This window comes from Herpailurus yagouaroundi, unplaced genomic scaffold (genome assembly GCF_014898765.1).
Source record: "Herpailurus yagouaroundi ecotype Mexico unplaced genomic scaffold, PumYag 142, whole genome shotgun sequence".
Taxonomy (NCBI): Eukaryota; Metazoa; Chordata; class Mammalia; order Carnivora; family Felidae; genus Herpailurus; species Herpailurus yagouaroundi.
In genome coordinates, this window is record NW_024412397.1 from 54,190,008 (window position 1) to 54,214,312 (window position 24,305).

The following is a 24,305-nucleotide window of genomic DNA, read 5'->3' on the forward strand; positions in this document are numbered from 1 at the left end:
TGTAGTTTCTCTTTAATACAACAGTCCCTATTGAAATACCATGTTTGTTTATGGAGAGATTCACCATGAGTCCATGTATGAATTTTGGACATTCCTGACCTTCCCACAGTCAAAACAGCTGAAGCTACATGCCTGGGAAAGTGAGATCATTATTTCAATCCTAAAAATAACTTCTGCTATCTGCAAAATGCAGGACTGTTTTCAGAGTTAATCAGAAAGTGGTTGTTTCACTTGCTTCGGCCTTCAAAAATCTAACTTTCAAATACTCATGAGTTTTAAAAAGACTTTGAAATGTTGGGGGGAAAAGTTGGTTAAAGAGTTGACAGCCTACAAAGATGAGTAATTGACAATTACTCTAATAACTTTATGTTTTATGCTACTATTAATAAGACATTACCTCACTCAATAAACAATTACTGAATGCCTTCAAGGCAGCAGACCTTTGCGTTCAACAGGATAGGTGAGTGAGATCCTTTAATCTGGTGCAGCCAGCTTTACAGAGAAGTAAAAAGTCTAGGAACAAGACTGCTTCTGTCCTCTTTGAGGTTAGAATCTCAGCACCTACTTTTTGCCCTTTATGTGTTTCTGAATTTCATTCAGTGAGTTAAGCAAAATACTTTTTCTAGGCTCATAGCCTTAATGCTAAAATACGGTTTGTTGAATTGAATTTCCATTTCAACCAAAAAAATGGTCACTTCTGCTTTTAATAAACGTCCAAATAACATTGTTTCCACTACGGAAACAAAGTGATCTCATCTACTAAAATAAGCTCTTAATAGTATCTGCATTTTCATTTCAAATAACTTCTCAAAGAATCAGCTTCCAGGGGCGCCTGGGTGGCTCAGTCGGTTGAGCGTCTGACTTCAGCTCAGGTCACGATCTCGCGGTCTGTGAGTTCGAGCCCTGCGTCGGTCTCTGGGCTGATGACTCAGAGCCTGGAGCCTGCTTCCGATTCTGTGTCTCCCTCTCTCTCTGCCCCTCCCCCATTCATGCTCTGTCTCTCTCTGTCTCAAAAATAAATAAACGTTAAAAAAATTTTTTTTAAAGAAAAAAGAATCAGCTTCCATTAGGAACAGTGAATGGTCTCCCTTGAATGAAATAAGTCTTCTAATAAAGTAATAGCATTCTCCACATAGTAACTAGGGTTTGCTTAAGCAAAGATAATTGCCAATAAAAAGCTAAAACATCTCCAAAAGTGGATTTGACTGAAAAACCAGTCTCCATGATGAAAGTCCTACATTCCAAAAGTTCTCATGAAACCAACCTACTGCATCCTTATCTACCTGCTTATGATTATATTACCATTTGGACTTCAGGGCCCAAATTTAATATTTATCAAGGAGCCTATGACTCAAGAGCAGGAATTGATGAGTGCTACTGTGATAAAAAAGGGAGGAAAGCAAAGCTAGTAAAATCAAATTCTGAAAAGGAAAGGCAACCATTTCCTACAAAGTATGAAGAGAGAGGGGACAAGTGGTATAACACCTAGACTTACAAATATGCAGAAAAGTTAAGGATCAGATAGAAGATGATAAAAGGGCTTGGAGAAGAAGAGCCACAAAAACAGTATTGTGGAAACCAAGTGAATAGTTTCAAGAGTGAGGAGGTTAGTCAATAGTGTTAAGACACAGAAAAGTTAAAAATAGGAAAGTTTAAAGGAGGCCACTAGATCAAGTCATTGGTCACCTTTGCTAGATTTGTTAGGGTTCCGAATGCAGAATCCATAGTGCAGCATGAAACAGCAGACTGCCTAGGTTTAGGGGTCAGGCTAATCTACATTTTAATCCCATTTTTGCTACATTGTTTCATAACCTTAGGTCAATTAGATTCCCTCAACCTCTATTCATTTGTAAAATGGAAGTAATGCTACTGGTTCATAATATGAACATAATCTATTAATACATAATGCAGCACTTTTTGTGACTAAGAGTAGTATGGGGTTTAGAGTCACACTTTGTAGACTTGGGCAGGTCACTTGTGTCAGTTTCATCACCTATAAAAGGAATGATACCCTTAGAGCCTGTTGTGAAAATTAGAAACACTAAGGCTAAATGGTCTGGCACACAGTAGGTATTCAAAAGTTACTCTTGTTCTGTTTACCAGTGGGGGTCTGAAGCTTGGCAATGAAGAGAAGCTTGAAGGGAAGTTCAGGATCAAAGGGCTCATCTTTAGAGATTCAAGCCTGTTTGTAGACAGAGGAAAAAGACAAACTGGAAGAAATAATCAGTGAAACAAAATGAATTATGTCCAAGAGATAGGCAGGGCTAGAACCTAGATCACACATTGTAGGATTATCCTTAGAGAAATAAAAATGGATACTTCTACCTCTGTAAAGAGGAAAGGATAGGCGATAGGAGTTAATGGCAGTTGGAGATTAAGTAAAAGGCTGAGGTTAGGAGAAAGATCCATAGCTGTTTGATAGTAAATTAGTTCAAACTAGAATTTTATTATATTAAAAGGTGGTAATAAGGATTTACTAAGAATATACATTAAGTCTATCAGTTTCCTGGGACCAACTAGATGTTCAAGTAGTTTTTTAGATTTCCTGAGTAGATCCAACAATTAGACTTGTTTGTGTCTTTCTAGGTCCTCCTTTAGTGTACAATTTCTCAATTTCCCTGAAACCTGGTTTATTATTCTTGAAAGTATTGCTGGAACTAATCCCACATGGAAGAAATGCCCAGTTTCCCTAATGCTGCTTCTCTCATTTCTACCTGCTCTTGAACTTCCAAGTCCCTGTATGTTTTTTTTTTTTAATGTTTGTTTATTTTTGAGAGAGAGTGAGAATGGTGGAGGGGCAGAGAGAGAGGGAGACACCAAATCTGTAGCAGGTTCCAGGCTCTGAGCTGTCAGTACAGAGCCTGATGCAGGGCTAAAACCCACAAACTGAGAGATCATGACTTGAGCCGAAGTTAGACACTTAACTGACTGAGCCACCCAGCCACCCCACTTCTTTTTTTTTTTTAAATTTTTTAAGTCCCTGTATCCTTTATACTAGATGTCTATCTCCCTACTCAAGTAGTGCCATAATGTCTTATTATCCACATACATTTTATAGTTGTAATGAACATACACCTTGTTTTTAGTTTAACATAGCTTAAGTTATTTTTCATGTTTTGGCATAGCCACCTTTATTTGTAACCATTCTTTTTAATGACCACAGTTATCTTTGAAAAGGATATGCCTTAATTAGCCATAACCCAAGAGCTAGATACCTAGATAATTGGCTTTTCGTTAATAAATATTGTTTTTCTTTTGAATCTAAAGAACAATATACCCTAGAATTATTTTACGAACAGAGCTTTTCAGTACAACTTTCTGTGATGATAGAAATGGTCTCTGCTTTCCAATAAGGACATTAGCCACATACGGCTATTGAGCACTTGAAACATGTCTAATATAACTGAGGAACTGAGTTTTTAATTTAAATTTGAATAGCCACATGTGGTTGGTGACTATTGTATTGGAAAGCAGTTCTATAAACAAATATGGAGATCAAAGTCAAAGTGCAGTCAGAGTCCCTCAGCGATGATCTTAACTAAGCTGGCAAAGATGAGGGCTTATGGGATGGTAGTAGACCATACTTGAAGGGCTCTATGACAAAGACCTAAAGAAGCCAAACTCTTGATTTTGAGTGTTAAAAAATTATACTATTGGACCAAAGAGCAGATTGCAGCCAAGGGAAAGAGTCATTATTTTAGAATCAGGTGTGACATTTCGGAAATTGCTTTTCAAATTCTGAGAAAATGCATTCCCTAATTATCTCGACCTTGGGCAATGTTACTCAGATTAAGACCACAGCATCAGCAAGCGCTCCCTCCCCCCCCCCCGGCATCTAGTAAATTTGTATTTACTAGAAATGCAAATTATTGCCTCGCCTTTGACCTATTGAATCTGAGTATCTGGGGTTGGGGCTCAAGAATCTTTTACTAAGCCCTCCAGGTTTTGCTTACACATGCTGCTGTTTAAGAACTGCTATAGAGTGCTGAACACATGGTTCCTAATATCTAGGAATTTCTGATCAAAGATTTCTAGAATATAAAAGACTATTATTCCTCACCCCAGCATCTGGCACACTTTCAGGCAGTAACAAGTGCTCAAAAAAGGTTTGCTATTGGATTATCCTCCATTACCCAGAAATAGTGGCATTCATCTATATTAGAATGAGGGAAGTGAAGGTTATAGGCACAAACTTGTGTAATGTAGCTTCGTGGTTTCCTGTTTTGACGAAGAGCATTTTATAAATGTGTGTGCGCGTAATCCTCTCATCTGTTGACCCAAGGAAAGCAAAAAACATTTTGAGCAAAACTTTCTTGTGGTTGTAAGGAGAATGAAACAGTTATAGGCTAGCCGTGGTCTGTAGGGCCATAAAGCTTATAATTTGAAGGCTAAATGATAGAACTCTGGCTGGAGCTCCGTTGAAAAAGAAAGGGTTTTCCAGCAGGCAGGAGTCCGCCCCGCCGCCGCCCTCTTACCTTCCGCAGTATTACGCGGGACGCACCCTAATTAGTTATTTTACTTCAAGTTCATATGGGACTACGCGAGCTGTATTTTCATGTGCCAACTGTGGGAGCCCAGGGTGGGAGGCCTTCGGCACCCGGGACCCCCCCAAATCCTGGGGAACCGCGCCCCGCCCCACCCCACCGGGTCAAATTCCAAACCCGGCCCGGCGCCCTGCAGCCCGGGAATGCGGAAGGGCCGCGGGAACCCGCCGCATAAGGCGGGGGAGGAGGGCGGGCCGCGGGGCTACAGCCGCACGCAGGAGGGGAGGCAGCAGCCGATGCAACAGGCCACAGAAGACAACTAAAGCCCAGGCTGTGTTCTTCGGCCGCAGCCTCGCTCCTCGGCCGACACAGCGGGCTTCGCTCGGTCCTGAGCGAGAACCCCTCTTGCATCCCCCCGTCCCGAGTTGGATCTCGCCGCGCCTTCCGGTGCGCTTTCCGGTCCACTTCTCGAGGCAGGAAGTGCCGGGCGCCGCCACTGTAGCACCGCAGCCCAGCGATCGTCGCCGTCGCTCGTCGTCTCGCGCAGGGCAGACCGGGCTCTGGTGTCTGGCGGCGGTGAGTGGCGCTCGCCCCGGCGCGCGACATCCCTCGGGCCTCCCCCCTCGCCCCCTCCCTTCCAGGCTCGCGCCCGCCGCCGGGACCCCGCCCCAATAGACCCGGACGCCGGGGACCGGGGGCTTCGGAACCTGTTGGGCTGGGCGAAGAGGGTTGATGAAGAGGCCCTGGCAGCGGCCGGGCCTGGGCCTGAACGTTGAGAGGCCGGGCAGCGCCAGGGCGGATGAAGCCGGGCTAGGGAGACGCCCTGCTGGAAGAGGTGGCTGGGTACCGGGCAGCGCGTAGACCGGCCCTGCGTCACCCGGGTGACTTCACACACCTGGTGCCTCCGACCTCCCCGCGGCCCCGCTGCCAGCACCTGCTCTGTGCCGCACACAGGGCTGGATGCTTTGGTGGGTGCAGGAGTCTAGTGGTGCGTGCTTCTTTGCATTAGGTGAAGTGTCCACGGAAACTGTTAAGAGAACCTGTACCGGAGTGCATGGTTGGTACAGGCTAAAATGGAACGATGCCCATAGGAGTTGTAACTCTCACTGTGTCTTGCATCTTGTAAAGATTCAGGTCATGCGTGTTGATGGAAGAAAAGGACAAATCACAAGTCAAGAAAGATTTCCTGAAGAAAAAAATCGTAACCTCCTTGAAGACCTTAAATTCAGCCCTAGGAGGTAGAACTGAAGTGTTTCTGGCAGGATCTGTGGTAGGAGGTAACAAGAGGAAAATCTCAAAAGGTGGGAATTGTGTTGGGTGAAAAGGAGACAGTGGGGAGACCAGCCTGAATGGAACAAGAACTATAATGAGTAATAGGTGGGTATAAGGGTAGATAGGTAGGTAAGTGAGACGTTTTTATGGATGTCTTGAAAACTTGGCCAGAAATAACAGATTATGTAAGAGGCATTAGGCAGTCATTTTGGATTCATTACTAAGGGAGTAATATGAAGAAAGAGGTGCTTAGAAAATTAGTTTGGCAGCCTTTGTTTAAGATGGATTTGAAATGGTCTTTTTGTAAGAGAAGAATCATAGCATTTTAGAATTCAAAAGAACCTTAAAGACTATCTTGTGAAATAGATGACTTGTCTTATAGATATCTTTCATTTTATAATTGAGGACATTGAAACCCAGAGAAGCAAGATAATTTGCCCAAGGTCACTTGAAGGACTCACGTGTGCCTCTCATTTTCTTTGTAAGCATTAGGTGGACCCCACTGGGCCTCATAACTAAGTGCACAGCTTTTTGTTTGTTCAGGCACTGTTGAATGAAACAGCTTCTATATTGGATGGCTTGATGTTTGTTTATGCTTTAATGAGACTGAGTTTCGACAGGATAGACTGAAACTTCTGAAGGACAGATCCCCAGGTGAGGGTTGTGGGATTAGGAAAGATAAGAGGACTTAGAGCCCATAAATGGGGCTGATTGTCCCTCTCTTCTAGGATTCAAAGACGCCAAGTACCTAGGGATGGTTTTCATTGCCAGCAGCGTTGGGATCTTCCTTATTCTGCATCTTTGCTGTGTGGTGGCATTGCTTGTTACCCCCAGCTAGCTACCCATGTTTTCATGATAGAGAATTTGAGCTGTCTAATATATAGGAGAAACGGGCTAGTGGTACAGCTCTGGAGCTAGACTTCCTGAGTACAGATCCTGAATTTAAACGCTACCATTTTCCAGGTGCTTGGGTGGCTCAATCAGGCATCTGACTCTTGATTTTGACTCACGTCATGATCTCACAGTTCCTTAGTTCGAGCCTTGATGTCAGGCTCTGCGCTGATAGCTTGGAGCCTGCTTGGGACTCTCTCTCTCTCTCTCTCTCTCTCTCTCTCTCTCTGTCTCTCACTCTCTTACTCTCACTGCCTCTCCCCCACTTGCACTCTCTCTGTCTCTCTGTCTCTCTCTCTCTCTCAAAATACATAAAATTTAAAATAAACTCTACCATTTTCTAGCTGTGTGGCTGCAGGCACAAATTGTTTATTCTCTTTGCCCTAATTCTCTCTTCTGAGAAATGGAGATAATAGCGCTTATATCATAAGTTGTAAGGATTAAATATGTTAATACATGTGAAATGCTTACACCAGTGCCTAGCACATACTTAGCACTCAATTATTGTCTGTTATTAGCATTGTTTCTTCCAGGCGTGGAACAGCAGGTAACTGGTAAGTTTTGTTGAGGATCTCTTGAGGAAAAGTCCAGTGGAGTTTATGCTGAACCATGGGTAAATCATAGAGAAAAGATTTATTTTAGGAGTAAGATCCAGGATCTACTTTATAATGAATATATGTATATGTAATTCTGTTTGTGATAGGAAGGAAGCATATGTATGTATTTGCTTTACAAATATTTATGGAGCACATGCCAAGTGTAAGGCAGTCTACTATACCACACAATCCAAGGTAAAAAAGGCTAAACGCCATAAAAATGTATAGGTGAATGGCATGGCAAGAAAATATTACTGGGCAGTAATAAAAGAATAAATCACAGATAAATGCAACAAGATAGATGAATCTCAAAAATGTATTGAGTGAAAGAAGTGAGGCATATAGAATATACACTGTATAATTCCATTTATAAGAATTTCAAAGACAGAACAAATTTATGGTTAAATTAATAAATTTCTGGTTTATAGAAATCTGAGCAATGGTTGCCTCTGGGAGAAGTCATTGACTTGGAAGGAACTTTCTGGAGTGATGTTAACATTTATAACTTGATTGGGATGGTGTTTAGATAAATGTTCACATTTACAAAAACTAATTTTTAAGATCTGTGCATTTCACCATACATACATTTCACTGCAATAAAACAAAATGATATGGGTGTTCAGGGGATGGAATGTTTACTGCCAACTGGGGTGATCATAAAACCCATAATTAAAAAATGACAGCATTATAACATATGTGGTAAATACTAAAATATGTATGCTATGGGGAAAGTTTAGCTGGTACTAAGAGGAAAGCTGTAAAAATTGTGTTTGGCTCTTTAAAAAAATACATATAATAATTTATAGAACTGATTACATATTTGCCTAAATATGTAGCATAAAAACAATGACATGTCATTAAGTATATAAGCTTAATTTTGTGGACTATTCTAGCTTGATTATATACTAAATTCCCCCTTATGATTACTGTTTTCAGACCGTTGCTCATGTATCCAGTCATTTGATCCTCCTAATTAGCACCAACATTAGTCTTGACTACAATAATGACCATGGGAATCCATGAGAAATTTCTAAAGATTTTGTTAGACCTTGGTGAGCATGAGAATTGAATTGGAAATGACTTTAGCTTTTAGCAGAACTGCTCTCTGGTCTTCTGCATTTACTGTCAGGTCTCACCTGCCTCTGCTTACAAATTGGTCTGGCTAAAAGGAGATCCCCTAAGTATCCTGACCCTAAGCGTCTCCACTACCATTCTCCTGTAGCTTGGCTAAAACTTGAACTCTTCATCATCCTTTTGCTCACAAAACCATCTTCTCCTTCCTCCCCAGTTACCTCTTTTTTTTTTTTCTTTTTGTAAAGTAGGCTTCATGCCCAGCCGGGAGCCCAAACAACCTTGAGATCAAGACCTGAACTGAGATCAGGGGTCAGATGCTTAACCCACTGAGCCGCCCAGGTGTTCCCCCAATTACCTCATTTTGGTTTTTTGACCAGTACCTGAGAAAAGCACAATAGTTCAAAGATAGAGCTTTTCAGGAAACTCCAATTAGGAAACAAGAACTAGCAAAACAGCATAGGAATCAGAAGAACAGGATAGTGTTGATGGGAATGTTGAGGAAGTGGTGATTCTATTGAAGTTAAAAGAGGAACCCATAGAAGGGGTGCCTGGCTGGCCCAGTCAGAGCATGCAACTCTTGATCTCAGGGGGTCATGAGCTCAAGCCCCACGTTGGGGATAGCGATTACTTAAAAATAAAGAAACTTCCAGGGTGCCTGGGTGGCTCAGTCGGTTGGGCCTCCAACTTCAGCTTAGGTCATGATCTCACAGTTCATGAGTTCAAGCCCCACATCAGGCTCTGTTGACAGTGAGGAGCCTGAAGCCTGCTTCCAGTTCTGTATCTCCCTCTGTCTGCCCCTCCCGTGCTCATGTTCTGTCTCTGTCTCTGTCTCCCAAAAGTAAATAAACATTAAAAAAAATTTTTTTTAATAAACTTAAAGTAAATAGTATTATGAGTAATTGTGAGCTAACATTTAAAAATCTAGATGGAATGGTTAAATTACTAGAGAAATATTTTTTAAATGCCAAAAGTTAGGAGTGCCTGGTTGGCTTGGTAGAGCATGTGACTCTTGATCTCAGGGTTGTAGGTTCGAGCCCCGTGTTGGGTATAGAGATTCCTTTAAAAAAAAAAAAAAAAAAAGGAACCCACAGAACTTGGAGAAATTGAATAGAAGGAATTAAAATTTTCTAACCAGGAATAGAAAGTTCCGTATCCAATGTAAACTTGACTATGGCCATAATTCTGAAATAAAGGCATTGTCCTATTTTAATATTAAAGAGGTCAAGGAAACCCAGTGGCTTTTTTTAGTTTTCTAGTACTATATAACAAATTATCTCAAACTCAGCACCTTAAAAAAGCAATAGTTTCTGAGGATCTGGTATTCCAAGGCAGCTGAGCTAGTGGTTCTGAGTCTCATAAGGTTGTAATCCAGATGTCAGCCAGGTTTGCAGTCATCTGAAGGAAGACCAGTCTCCAAGATGGCTGACTCATATGGCTGGTAAGTTGGTATTGGCAGCTGAAGAACCAGACACAAGAAAAGCTCTCTGTCCTCCTATTTACCTAAAAGCAGGGCATAAATTTGCATAGGTGTCCTTCCTCCCCTGTCTACCAGGAAGGACAAAGGTTATTCTCAGGAGACAACGTTAGCCTCTTATCAGCAGAGAAAGCCCTGATTAAATCTACCTAACAAGCCTTACCCTGTTTGCTTGCTTTTCCTGGTAACCTTCCGTCACTAGCCTCTTCCCCTCACACACACCTGTCTTTGTCTTCAGTTGAAGATGATATTTAAGCTATTTTCATTTTTAAAAAAAATTTTTTTAGACTGAGTTCTAAGCTACCTTTCTGAGTTGGCTTTTCCCTGGGAATCTCTGCTGTTACACATGTTAGTAAACAGTTTTCTTGTGAATATGTAATTACAGAAGTGGCAGCCAAGAACTCAAAAGGGTGGAAGGAAAATTATTTTACCTCTTTTCACAGGTCAACCCTTTCCACTGTTGGTGGGGACTGCGCAAGGGCATGAGAAATGTGGAGGCCCATCTTGAAGTTTGGCTACCACCGTAGCCAAGGAACAAGTTCAGATGCTCTCAGAGGCCAGGCCATCACATAAACAAATACCAACTGTGACAGGAAGATGTAGGGAGTAGTGGGGATTCCTCACTGAATACTCATTATCTACAGGAACTTACGAATGCCGGTCAATTGATTCTTTATCATACAGTTTTTCAAGACATCTGAAAGTTGTTTTTATTAAAGTAAACTTAAGCTTTTTACAATGTTGGCAAGCTAACTCAGTTACTGAAGAAGGCATTTAAAAAGGTAATCCCTGGGAGAAGTAAGTGAACCTCCCTGTGGACTGCATATAGTTTGGCAGCTGCCAGTTTGTGACTTCTGATCTACTTATTTTATTTTATAGATGAGGAAAGTGAGGCCCAGGAAAGCTAAAATGACCAAAGGTCATGTAACTAACTTGTGAATGACAGAACTAGAATTAGTGTCCAGCTCTCTAGCATCTCCATTAAAACATGACTAAGTTTTAAAAGAACTAAAAGAAACTCGATGCGTAAATAACCAGTGCCTTGTAAATGGTTAACTCATTGGTGCTCAACCCTCCTAAATGGACTCACCTGATGCATTTTTTTAAATTACAAATTCCTGGGCACCACCCATCACCATTCAGTTTCAGTTAGACCAGACTAGGACTTAGGCATCAGTTCTTTTTAAACTTCCAGGGTGATTCTAATGTGCAGCCAATATTGAAACCAGAAGGTTAACTGTTGTGAGAGACAGATTTATTTGTCATATGGCGACAGCCCCTAGCTGACTTAAGGTATAAAGAAGGAACCCTTAAAGGAATGTCAAGGAAGTCCTAGGTAGCTGACAGAATATGCTTCATAAAAGCCAATAAAGTCATATAGGCTGGATAAAGTTCACAAGCAATTTCTGCTTATTAGTAGTGATTATCATGCCCAGGTTTTGATTTACACAACAGTATCGCAGGTGATTTTGCAGACATTTAGATCATTATCTAAATATGTTGACACCACAGCCACATATACCAGTGTTCCTGGATCCCAACCCTTAGAAGTTCTGTGAACACTACATACACCTTTAGTTCACTCTATATGAGAAATTTACAAAAATAATGACATATTTAAAGAGGAAGTGAGAAGTATTTACTGCTGTTGATGGTTCTTCATTAAATTACATGCTGGTTTATATGAGGGGTTTTTTTTTGCTTTTTTTTTTTTTTGTAATTACAGTTTAAGAGTGGAGTTTGGTTGTTGTTTCCTGCTTAACATTTATAAGTTGAACATTAACTTGACAGTCCTAGATAAAGGTTTCAAGCCTTACCTATGATGTCAAACCAAGACCATAACTGACAGGAAATATTGTCACTTGTTTAAACCTACATTGCAGGGGCGCCTGGGTGGCGCAGTCGGTTGGGCGTCCGACTTCGGCCAGGTCACGATCTCACGGTCCGTGAGTTCGAGCCCCGCGTCAGGCTCTGGGCTGATGGCTCGGAGCCTGGAGCCTGTTTCCGATTCTGTGTCTCCCTCTCTCTGCCCCTCCCCCGTTCATGCTCTGTCTCTCTCTGTCCCAAAAATAAATAAACGTTGAAAAAAAAAAATTTAAACCTACATTGCAGTTCCCGTTTCACTGTGCAATTCTGTCCTGTACATTGGTTTCTCCAGTATCGTCTGAATTTATTGGAAAACTCAAGGATTTGAATTCAGAGAAAGTCACTGCTCAGAAATCAGTGTTAGATTGCATTGGTCATACTGAAAGTTTTTTATATTTTGTGGTAAGTTCAAGGGGCACCTGGGTGTCTCAGTCACTTAGGCATCTGACTCTTGATATCTGCCCAGCTGGTGATCTCGCTATGGTGAAATCAGGTTCTGTGTCAGGCTGAGCATGGAGCCTGCTTGGGGTTCTCTCTCTCCCTCTCTCAAATAAATAACTAAACTTAAAAAAATTGTGGTAAATTAAAAATATCTAAAAGAATATTTAGTACAAAGTGAAAAATACAAAGTTAGAAATAGCCTTCAATAAATGGGGCTTGGCTCCCAGGTCTGCCACTAGGTGACCTTGGGAAAGTTATTTAATTGCTTTGATCTTCAGTTTCTACATTTGTGAAGCAGGCGTGTTAAGTTTAATGCACATAATGTGCCTACCATATGAGTCACTCAATAAATGGAATGGAGCCATAAGTTGAGTAGACCTTTAATTTTCTCCTTGGTCTTAAAGCATTTGGGGCTGGAAAAGTAGCAAGAACAAAAATATATAAGGTAACAAACTGTGTGGTGCCGTGGACACATACAAGCAGTTTGGTGTTACTGAAGGAAAAGTACAAAGCAGAGAATGGCTAGAGATAAGGCTGGAAAGGTCATTCTAGAGTATGGAAAGGAGGACCTTGTGTACCATGCTTAAGAACTTGTATTCTGTACTGTATGCAGTGGACAGCCAAAGATTTTTAAGGGAAAGATAAGGTCATATTCATATTCATGTGTTAGACACCACTGGCTGGAATTTAAAGGGCAGTTTAGAGGGATGAAGAAGCAAGAAGATAGGTTCGTTGGCCATAGAAATATATATATTTTTAAGTTTATTTATTTGACAGAGGCAGAGACAGCATGAGTTGGGGAGGGGCAGAGAGAGAATCCCAAGAAAGCTCCGCACTACCAGCAGAGCCCGACATGGGGCTAGAACTCACGCAACCAATATCATGACCTGAGCTGAAACCAAGAGTCGGACGCTTAACTGACTAAGCCACCCAGGCACCCCGACATAGAAATATTCTACACAGAGATAATGAAGGCCCAGTTTAGGGTGGTGGGAGAGGAAAGAGGAAGATGAGCAAATCTGAGAAATATTTAAGAGGTAGGGCTTGATTCATCAGGAAGAGGGATGAGTTGGGGATGACTCCTAAATTTTTGGCTTGGTGAGTAGGTAAATGACAGAAAACTAAGACAATTTAGAAGTGGGAAGATAATGAATTCACTTTTTAACACATTGATTATGAGTGTCTGTGGGATGTCCAAATGAGTGCCTTTCACAAGCAGTTGGACGTTGGAGTCTGTAGCCAAGGGAAAGGTCAGGCCTGGTGATACAGATTTGGGAGCCATTGAATGTTGTCAGACCAGTGAGAGTTGATGAGATCAAGGAAAGCAGAATGGAAAGAATTTTAATAAGCCATGGACTGCTAGAATATTGGGAAACATGAATACCTAGGTGAGTGGAGAAGATAAGAGCCTAACAAGAAAATGGAAGAGGACCAATCATAGAACTGAGAGAAGAGTAAGTTGGTATCACCAAGTCAACCAAGTATTTAACATAAACGAACCTCTCCAGTATAACATTTAGGAGTTTCCCTCCTGAGAGTGATGAGGTTTTGGGGTGGGGTTTGTGAGGTTCGGAGCCAATGGACAAGAAAAAATTCTTGAAGTCTTTGGTGCAAAAAGGTGATTTTATTAAGGCATGGGGACAGGGCCTGTGCATTGTAAGTGTGGGGGGTTATGGGTTTATGGAGTTGGGGTAGAGGGAGTTTCCAAAGAGACTTTCACATACTAAAAACTTACTGGAGGGGCGCCTGGGTGGCTCAGTCGGTTAAGCGGCCGACTTCGGCTCAGGTCATGGTCTCGCGGTCCGTGAGTTCAAGCCCCGCGTCGGGCTCTGTGCTGACAGCTCAAAGCCTGGAGCCTGTTTCGGATTCTGTGTCTCCCTATCTCTGACCCTCCCCCGTTCGTGCTCTGTCTCTCTCTGTCTCAAAAATAAATAAACGTTAAAAAAAAAAAAAAAAAAGACTTACCGGAGGCCTAGCTATTATTGTCAACCTAAGGTTGTTTTTCCCTCTAGCAAAGCATTAACATTAAGTCGCAGGGAGTTCCTGGACTTCAGGCTATGATGGGGTTGCCTTTTTCTGGTAAACTAGTGGGGACTCTTATCAGTTTAACCATTTGAGTGTTTTTTGTTTGTTTATTTTTGGGTTTTTTGTCCTTTCCTTGTTTTGGGTAGCCTGGAGTGTCCAAGGATTATCATACATGTCCCACCTGGGTTGGGGGCAGGGGGGAGCTGTTGGCCTGCACTTTGCCCTCAGCTTGCCCCATGTTACTTCATCAGGAGTGGAAGGTATACAAGGTTGGGAACCTTGCATTCTCTTTCCATTTTGGACAGTTCATTTCTACTGTTACTGTTCACCAAGGCCAAGAGGGATAAAATGGTGTCAGAGACAGCAGAGGGATCCAATGAGTTAGACTGGATTTGGCAGTTTGACAGCAGTTGCAGTAGAGGGGAGAAAAGCCAGATTGTGGTGGGTTGAGAGTGAGTGGGAAGTGAGAAAGTAGAGAAAGCCAAGATACTTATCTCAGAAGAAAAGGAGAAAGAGGAATGTATTTTCTTTTGGGGGTAGAGTTCTTTTGAGATTGATTGTTTTGCTACAACTTGGCTTCACTCTTCAGCTGATATTTTATTATCAGCTCATATTTTATGTGTGTATGTGTGTAGTGTCTATAGGTACCTTATATGTGTATAAATGTGTACTATTTAAAATGTGTACTATTTTAACATGAGGTAATGAAAATTTTTTTTTAATTTTTTTTAATGTTTATTTTTGAGGGAGAGGCAGAGAGAGAGGGAGACACAGAATCTAAAGCAGGCTCCAGGCTCCAGGCTCCAGGCTCCGAGCTGTCAGCACAGAGCGTGATGTGGGGCTTGAACCCACGAACCGTGAGATAATGACCCTAGCCAAAGTCGGATGCTTAACTGACTGAACCACCCAGGCACCCCAGGAAGAAAAAAAAAAAAAAAAAAAAAACTTTTAAAAGAAACTGTGGTGTTATATTGAGCCTATTATCTGCTCTGTAACATATTTTGATTAGGGTCATTTAGTGAATTGCTCTTGTCTTTCGCTTTCCTTCCCTGTTTCCTTCACTCTAGGGGTCAGACTTGGCTCACTATCTAAGGGCTTTTCCAGCCTTGTTGGTTACTTCCCCATTCTCTGTCACAGGCATTTCCCCTAATAAAAAAATTTTGCGTGTTTAATCTCATCTTGGCAGCAGCTTCCTGAACTCCAAATAAGCTTCAGAAATGCTTAAATATTTTGGGTAGCTGTAAGGTTAGCATGACACAACCAATTTTTTTTTTTAATAAAAATTTACTCTTTGGGAGTTTTTTCTCAGTGACTATTACAAACATAATTTGTGGATACTGAGAGAACTAATTCTTGCCTTCCTATTTACTGTCTTATGTACATATTATGACTTGAAGAAATAGAATCTTAGGATTTTTAGCATGAAAAAATTTTGATCCAACAGTTTTGGAATGGGAAGAAGAATTAAAGCATAGTCAAGTGCCTTGCTGGTGGACCACATTCTGTCTCTAACCTTCAATATAACTAAGCTGAAATAAGCTAAGTTATAGGACAGAAGAGAAAGTTAACATTTATTCAGGACAAGTATGTGGGGTAGGGAAGGAGTTGGAATGTTAGAATGAGAAACTCTAAGGCTGATGTACTTCAACCTGCACCACTAAGCCAAGCTTTAGAATACCCACTGGTGTATTTTTTTTAATTGAAAAAAGAAAAGTAAACAATGTAGATTAAAAGTCCAAGACTCGAGCATGCAACTCTTGATCTCAGGGTTGTGAATTCAAGCCCCACATTGAGTGTAGAGATTACAATCTTAAAAACAGTACCAAAAAAATTAAGTCTAAGACTAAAAGTCCTAGAGACCCAGGTCCAAAATTGCCTTGGTCAGCCATTGTCCCATCTAGTCATCTGCTTTCACACTATGGGGCTACAGAATTAGAGAATAGTCCCCAAGACCACCCTCATTTCTGACACCGGTTGCAAGTTTGGGTCCCCAAGACAACCCTTAGTTTTGATAACTTTGCTAGGATTCACAGAACTCATTAAAAGCTGTTATACTGTTAGTTATGGTTTATTACAGTAAAAGGGTTCATTTTTTTTTTAATTTTTTTTCAATGTTGATTTATTTTTGGGACAGAGAGAGACAGAGCATGAACGGGGGAGGGGCAGAGAGAGAGGGAGACACAGAATCGGAAACAGGCTCCAGGCTCTGAGCCATCAGCCCAGAGCCCGACGCGGGGCTCGAACTCACGGACCGCGAGATCGTGACCTGGCGGAAGTCGGACGCTTAACTGACTGCGCCACCCAGGCGCCCCTACAGTAAAAGGGTTCAGATTGAAATCAGCCAAGGGAAGAGATGTATGTTGCATAGTCCAGGAGGGTTCCAAATGCAGAGCCCCCAGTTGTCCTCTTCCTTGGACAGTGTTGACCCCTCCTGGCAATAAGATGTTGATCTCTGATATCCATAGTTTTTACTGGGGCTCTATCACATAAATACTGTCAGCTGCTCTGTGGCTGACCTCAGTCTCCAGCCCCTTGAGTGGTCAAACTGATAACACATGACCCAAAGCCCCCACAATAAATTACATTATTAGGCTGTCTGATATGACCCAAGACCCTGATATCAGCAGGACATTCCACAGGCTTAGAGATTACCTCCCAGGAGCAGAGGGAAAGGCCAAGACTCTCTTTGAGCAAAATTGTTTACTACACAGGGCCATTGATTTTATATTTTAACCTAAATAATACCTATCTCATAGGGCAATTGTGAAGATGGAATAAGACATTGGATTGAAAAATGGCTCTGGTGCCTCTGGGTTTTCCAAGATAATATGTAGCCAGTAATGGTGGAGCTGAGATTTGAACTCAGGACTTTCTAATCCCAAAGCTGATAGTATTTTTGTGTTGCGTTTATCTACATTGTTTGAAACTGCAAATAAAAAATGGAATGAAATGTGTTTATTCTATTTGACATTTATGGGGTGCTTGGGTGGCTCAGTCAGCTAAACGTCCGACTTCAGCTCAGGTCATGAACTCGAGCCCCGCATTGGGCTCTGTGCTGAGAGCTCAGAGCCTGGAGCCTACTTCAGATTCTGTGTCTCTGTCTCTCTCTCTGCCCCTCCCCCACTCATGCTCTGCCTCTCTCTCTCTCTGTCAAAAATAAACAAACATTAAAAAAAAAAATGACTTTAAATTATTGGTGGCTTTCAATAGAGTGTTGGAGGCTGCCACCAAAGCCATATTACAGAGAATTGAGGAGTGATTGAAAAGATGAGAAAATGAAAATAGTTGAGTATTACACTGGTATTCTAAAAGTTTTGTCAAAGGAAAGGAGAAATGTCAAAGGAAGGGATGCAAGATTGAGTCGTAGGTTTTGGGATGCCTGGCTGGCTCAGTCAGTAGATCATGTGACTCTTGATCTTAGGGTCCTGAGTTCAAGCCTCACGTTGGGCATAGAGATGACTTTTAAAAAGTAATGAAAAAAGAGTAGCTTTTGATAATTTTTTAAAGATGAGAGCCTTTGAACATGTACCATACAGTGACTATACTAGTCTCTACAAATGTCCTCTCATTTAAGTCTCACACTGAACTAGAGGCTGTGTTTTGCTGTAAAACTGAAGATCGAGTGAGCTTCCCTGGTTTCCACACTGTTTTGAAAAACCAAGACTCAGAGAGTTTATGCAATATTGGTAGTAAAATGGAGTAAAAAGAAGAGTGCCTATTGTATAGGATTGTTATGAGGATTCAATGGGACAGTCCTTGTAAAAAGTAAAATGTCAGCTTTGGAGCATTTCTCTTTAGGAGAGCCCCAAACCCTCTTAACGGTGCTTGGCACATAGTAAGCTACTCAGTAAATGCTGGCTATTGGTATGTATTTTTAAACTAATTTCCACTCAATAAAAATGGGTTTCATGGAATTTGGGGACAACCTATATAATGATTTCTGTTTCTTAAAATTTTCAAAACTGCTTTTTTCCTAGCCATTTAACTGTCACATTGGAAATAAAGCTTAAATGTATATGTATTCTTACCCAATTGAAGTAATAATTCTACAGTAACCTATTTTTACTCACTGATGTGCTCGGTGGCTCATTTGGTTAAGTATCTGACTCTTGATTTCTGCTCAGGTCATGATTTCATGGTTCGTGGGGTCAAACCCTACATCAGCACAGAGCCTACTTGGGAGTCTCTCTCTCTCTCTCTCTCTCTCTCTCTCTCTCTCTCTCTCTCTCTTTCCCCCTCCCCCATGCTCTCTCCCTGCCCCTCCCCACCCACACCCTCCCCCCCCCACCGTCACTCTCCCTCTAAATAAATATTCTTTTTAAAAGATATTTTTAGGGGCGCTTGGGTGGCTCAGTCGGTTAAGCATCCGACTTCAGCCAGGGCACGATCTCACGGTCCGTGAGTTCGAGCCCCGCGTCGGGCTCTGGGCTGATGGCTCAGAGCCTGGAGCCTGTTTCCGATTCTGTGTCTCCCTCTCTCTCTGCCCCTCCCCCATTCATGTCTGTCTCTCTCTGTCCCAAAAAATAAACGTTGAAAAAAAAATAAAAAAAATAAAAGATATTTTTACTTGCTAACTTTTAGGTGTTACAGGTTCTTTTTTGTTTTATGTTTTATGCATTCTCCTTTGCTTTGTTTCTTCTTTTTAACTCTAGAATTAAATAGCCACCATGTCGAGCAAAAAGGCAAAGACCAAGACCACCAAGAAGCGTCCCCAGCGCGCAACATCCAACGTGTTTGCCATGTTTGACCAGTCACAGATTCAGGAATTCAAAGAGGCCTTCAACATGATTGATCAGAACAGAGATGGTTTCATTGACAAGGAAGATTTGCATGATATGCTTGCTTCTCTAGGTAGACTTTTATATCCTTAATATGCCCACTTCCCCAAAATAATAATTCAGTGTTTTCTGAATTATTTTTTGCATCATGAGTAAGTATTCCTCGAAGGCTTATTGAGAGATGTCTGGGTGGGAAGTGCCATGTTGGGATTGGCCAGTCATAAGAGGATTTTATTTATAACTTTTTTATAATTGAAGAAAATAAAATGTAAAAATAACAAGATTTAAAGCAAACATAAACTGCCCTCTGGTTGTCTGGGCACCTTACTTGGTTTTATGGGTGTTAATTTATTATTCCTTGTATGATTTTGTTGTTTGTTGTGATCTTAGAAAGAAAGATGGGAGGGAAGGTCTTCCATGTTCTGTCCCAAGTCAGCAGTGATTTTACAGTTGGAAATGGCAAACCTAGGAGTTCTCTATAGACTGGGCAGGGAAGGGAGTGCAGGTCACAGGTAGCCTACAGTTAGGCTCTGTCTGCACTCTGGAGTTTTCTTATGCTTGACTGTTAGCCAGAACAGGGGCCACAGGGCAAAAAATGGGGGTGTTATTTTTTTCCCTCTTAGTAACACAACATAATTTTGTTCCTCTATTTTATTTTTTTTTCTGATATATTATTTTGAAAAAAATACTTTTTAAGATTTTATTTTTAAGTAATCTGTATGCCCAACGTGGGGCTTGAACTCATGATGCCAAGATCAAGAGGTACATGCTCAAAAAAAAATGAAGTTGCAATGCTCTTTTGACTGAGCTAGCCAGGAGTCCCTATTTTGAAAATTTTTAAGCCTGCAAAAAGTTGAAAGAACAGTGTAATGAACATGCATACACCCTTTACCTAGATGCACCAATAGTTAACATTTTGCAACATTTTCTTTAGTCAGAGTGAGAGTAGAATCAGGATACTGAACTAAGTTGTTGCCTTGGAGGTAGTTTGGATCCCAGTGCTTTTCACACTCAAAATAGCTAAGTGTATGCTTTTTGGGCGTGCCACTAGTGAAGAAGGCCACAGAAGAAAATTGAAGGACTTAGTTGTATTACAAAGATTGAACACTCAAACCTGTGCCCTCTCATAATAGATGCTCAGTTAATCTTTGTTGGATGAGTAAGGGATGGTAGAGTAAGAGGCTGACTTTAGGGCCTTCCATTTTGGGGAGCCCCATGCCTTTAAAGATACGTATTAATTTATCTTTCAGATCAACAAATTATATTGGGTGCCTTGAATGGGTTCATAGGTGCTTAGCCTAAACCAATTCATTTTTTTTTTTTTTTAATTTTTTTTTTTCAACATTTATTTATTTTTGGGACAGAGAGAGACAGAGCATGAACGGGGGAGGGGCAGAGAGAGAGGGAGACACAGAATCGGAAACAGGCTCCAGGCTCTGAGCCATCAGCCCAGAGCCTGACGCGGGGCTCGAACTCACGGGCCGCGAGATCGTGACTTGGCTGAAGTCGGACGCTCAACCGACTGCGCCACCCAGGCGCCCCTAAACCAATTCATTTTTAATCCCCGTGTCTTTCCTGTACCCATGTTCTCTTGACACCTTTGGGTTAGACTTTTTCCCAAAAAATTGGGGCAAGAGAGTTGAATTAAACTTGAAGGTAGAAAAGTAGATCTTTTTAGCTCCTTTCACTGACTCAGTGAATCTTAAAATTAATTTTGGGCTAATTTTTGTATTGGTATGTTGAATAGGTGTAATGAGTGAGACAAGTAATCTATAGTAAGACAGATGCCAACTTGGCATTCATATTTCGCCCAAACTCCCAGGATGAAAACTACGTATGAACCACAGTTCTAGATTTGATTGTTAGCACTTAGTTGGGTATAATATTCTCCTTAGATATGAACATCTAACTTAAGATATTCTTTTCATAGAGAATCAGTACAAACAATGTTGGGAGGGACTTTTCAGAAACCAAGTTTAACCAGTCCATTTTACAGATCAAAAAAATAAACCCTAGACAACTGCCTCCTTTTCTCAAGTAACAAAGCTAGTGGCAGAACTGGGATTCAAACCCACAATTCTAGATGCTTCCTTCTTTCACAGCTACTTTTCCTATACCATGGGGGGGGCCTCACAAATGCCTGGACAAAGAGGAGCCCTTTGTTATTCCTACCATGACTGGCCCTTCCCAGGGGACTTTCTCCTAACTTCAAAGGAAGGGTCAGGGGAATCTCCCTCCATGGGGAGAAGCATTCTTAGTTGGAACCGAGATTAAGATTTCCCATTATGAGCAATACTAAACTAGTTCTGCCATATGAGTAAACAGCATTTGCATATATGTCTGGCCACTGAGTAATAGATACTATTGTTGAAAATGAGCTCAGGATTCTAAGCCAACCTAGTAGTTTTAGCTTAAATGACCAACTTATAAATAAAATTTTTGAAAATACTAATTCATGGGCAACTGTGCCACAATTGGAAATATGAATATTTCAAGACGCCTTGGTGGCTCAGTCGGGTAAGCATCTGACTTCAGTTCAGGTCGTGATCTCATAGTTTATGAGTTCAAGCCCCACATCGGGCTCTCTGCTGTCAGCGCTGAGCCCACTTCAGATCCTCTGTCCCCCGTCCTCCCTGCCTCTCTTTCAAAAATAAACATTTAAAAAAAGAAATATGAATTATTTCAAATTTTTAAACAACTGGCATTGAAATGCCCTGATGGACCTTTAACATTATCAACATTCAAGATGTAAAACTGTGGCATTGCCTGGTTCATGGGTTCAGGTGCTTGTTTTTCTTTTTTTGTTTGTTTGTTTGTTTGTTTTTAGAAAGGGTGCTAGCATGTAAGCAACAAAGGGGCAGAGGGAGAGGGAGAAAGAGAGAATCCCAAGCAGGTGCCACGTCTAGTGCAGAGCCTGATGCAGGGCTCAATCTTACCACTGTAAGATCTTGACCTGAGTTGGAATCAGAAGTCCAGTGCCTAACTGAGCCACCCAGGTGCCCCTCTGGTGCTTGTTTTTGATGAAAAATAGTGAAGGAAAAGTTGCAGAAAGTATCAATGAATGAAAAACATGCAACCTAAGCCCACAATATATTTTTATAATGATGTATCAAAGATTTTTTTACATTGTCAAAAATTTGTCTTTTTAAAATGTCCTTATTGCAAGTTAATTGAAAAAAATAGTTTCATGTGATGATGATGTAACTTAAAAATATGTTGGGAGCGTAACAATAACAAATAATTATGTGTTGAAATGAGTTCTTTGTCCTTTAATGTTAAAATGTAAAATCTTACAGGGAAGAATCCAACCGATGCATACCTTGATGCCATGATGAATGAGGCTCCAGGGCCCATAAATTTCACCATGTTCCTTACAATGTTTGGTGAGAAATTAAACGGCACAGATCCGGAAGATGTCATCAGAAATGCTTTTGCTTGCTTTGATGAAGAAGCAACTGGTGAGTGCTCTTTGTTCATGCCCACCCTCATTCCAGACTATATGAAATACTTCTTAGGAAATGAAAAAACCAAGTAAAATATAACTTTGTTTATTTATTTATTTATTTAAGTTTATTGATTTTGAGAGAGAGAAAGAGTGCGGTTGAGACAGGGGCAGAGAGAGAGGGAGAGAGAGCATCCAAGTAGACCCTGCACTGTTAGCACAGAGCCCGACATGGGGCTCAACCCACCAACCACAAAATATGACCTGAGCTGAAGTCGGACACTTAACCGACTGAGCCACCCAGGCGCACCCCCCCCCTTTTTTTTTGAATAAAATATAACTTTAAAAAAAAATGAATCAACTATCATTTATAGTAGGACAGTATGACTGAGAATGGATAGGTCACAGGTATGTGGGTCATAAAGCTCCCGGTTTGAGGTGTTAATCTTTGAATTTGGTTCTGAGCTTCCTGAAAGCCAAAGGGAGAATTGTCTGTTGAATAGTATTTCTTAGACAATAAAAACTACTTTTCAAGAGACTGCCGGTCTCTCCAAAAATTATAGGGAACTAACTTGAACAATTAAAATATTTTTTTCTCTCTCATTTTAAATCGTAAAGCCTAGCTATTCACATTTTCTTACTCCTCTCCTTTTCCCCTTTCCTTTCCATTAACCGTCTCCTCAGCCACCCACACACTTCCTCAGATGTACCTTGTAACCTCCTTCCTGCTTTCATCTCCAGACTTGTCATAACCGCACTACCCCTCTGGCACATTTGGTCTTGGCCGGTCCTGTCCATTTTTCTGGGCAACTGCCTTTTTGTTTTCCTTTACATCTCTGAAATACAGAGGGTTTTTGTTTTCCTCCTCTAGAGAAAAACACTTGCTTCAAATTAATTGTGTAAGCATTATAACCTATAAACTGAGCCTTTAAAATGAAAATTCTCAAAGATGATATAGTTACATATTGCCTTAGTTCGCTAGTTTCTTTTGTTCACATAAACGTGGATATTCTGAAATATTTTGTAACACTGACCTAGCTTAGAAATGAACCATTCAGTGCCAGGAAGTGTTCGTGACTCCCGTTTCTACTGCCTTCCAGGCACCATCCAGGAAGACTACCTGAGAGAGCTGCTGACAACGATGGGAGACCGGTTTACGGATGAGGAGGTGGACGAGCTATACAGAGAAGCGCCTATCGACAAAAAGGGGAATTTCAATTACATCGAGTTCACGCGCATCCTTAAACATGGAGCAAAAGACAAAGATGATTGAAAGAACTTCAGCTAAAACCTTCCAATTGCTCTGTCTTCCTCTGTTTTATCTCCCAGACACTGTCCCCCACCCGCATAGACCTGTTGCATGCAACTTAGTTTCACGGCTTTGCCTCTTTTTTTGATGTATTTATTCTAGACCTTTCTGCCATTTAGCACTTGTATAATCAGACTGCAAATGGGGTTGAGGTTGTAAATTGTTCTGAAAAAGAGATTGCGAATAAAAATCAACAAATGTGAAAGCCCAGGAAAATATATCTGGTATTTCTGGTTTTGCTGGATTTTTACATTTTTATATAATAAAACACTATTTTGAAATAAAGATTATGGTGACTCAAATGGAATATAATGGAAAGTAGTTGGGGCAGTTTTTTTGTTTTGTTTTTTTTTTTTTCAGATTTTCAAGTTCACAGATTTCAAATTTCATGGTAAAGCTGATTTTTCAGTTATGTGGGACAATGTTCTTCAGAACTTAAAAAAAAAATTTTTTTTTTAATGTCTATTTATTTTTGAGATAGAGAGAGACACAGAGTGTGAGTGGGGGAGGATCAGAGAGAGAGGGAGACACAGAGTCCGAATCGGGCTCCAGTCTCTGAGCTGTCAGCACAGAGCCCGACGTGGGGCTCAAACTCACAAAGTTTGCGAGATCATGACGTGAGCCGAAGTCGGCCTCCCAACTGACTGAGCCAC

The 24,305-nt window shown here is 41.1% G+C and overlaps 1 protein-coding gene and 1 long non-coding RNA gene across 2 annotated transcripts; one reads left to right on the forward strand and one right to left on the reverse strand.

Annotated features, from left to right (window-relative positions):
• The first annotated feature begins 4,943 nt into the window (after positions 1 to 4,943).
• Positions 4,944 to 23,959, forward strand: LOC121033142 (myosin regulatory light chain 12B). The gene is made up of 4 exons (XM_040479297.1): positions 4,944 to 5,060; positions 18,776 to 18,974; positions 22,198 to 22,359; positions 23,444 to 23,959. The coding sequence occupies exons 2-4, from the start codon at positions 18,791 to 18,793 to the stop codon at positions 23,614 to 23,616; spliced, it is 519 nt and encodes a 172-aa protein (XP_040335231.1). The 5' UTR covers positions 4,944 to 5,060; positions 18,776 to 18,790; the 3' UTR covers positions 23,617 to 23,959.
• Positions 11,470 to 12,003, reverse strand: LOC121033144 (uncharacterized). Its single transcript, XR_005791722.1, has 2 exons — positions 11,893 to 12,003; positions 11,470 to 11,663 (listed from the first exon to the last, which is right to left on the reverse strand). It is a non-coding gene; the product is annotated as an uncharacterized LOC121033144 (long non-coding RNA).
• Positions 23,960 to 24,305: the final 346 nt, after the last annotated feature.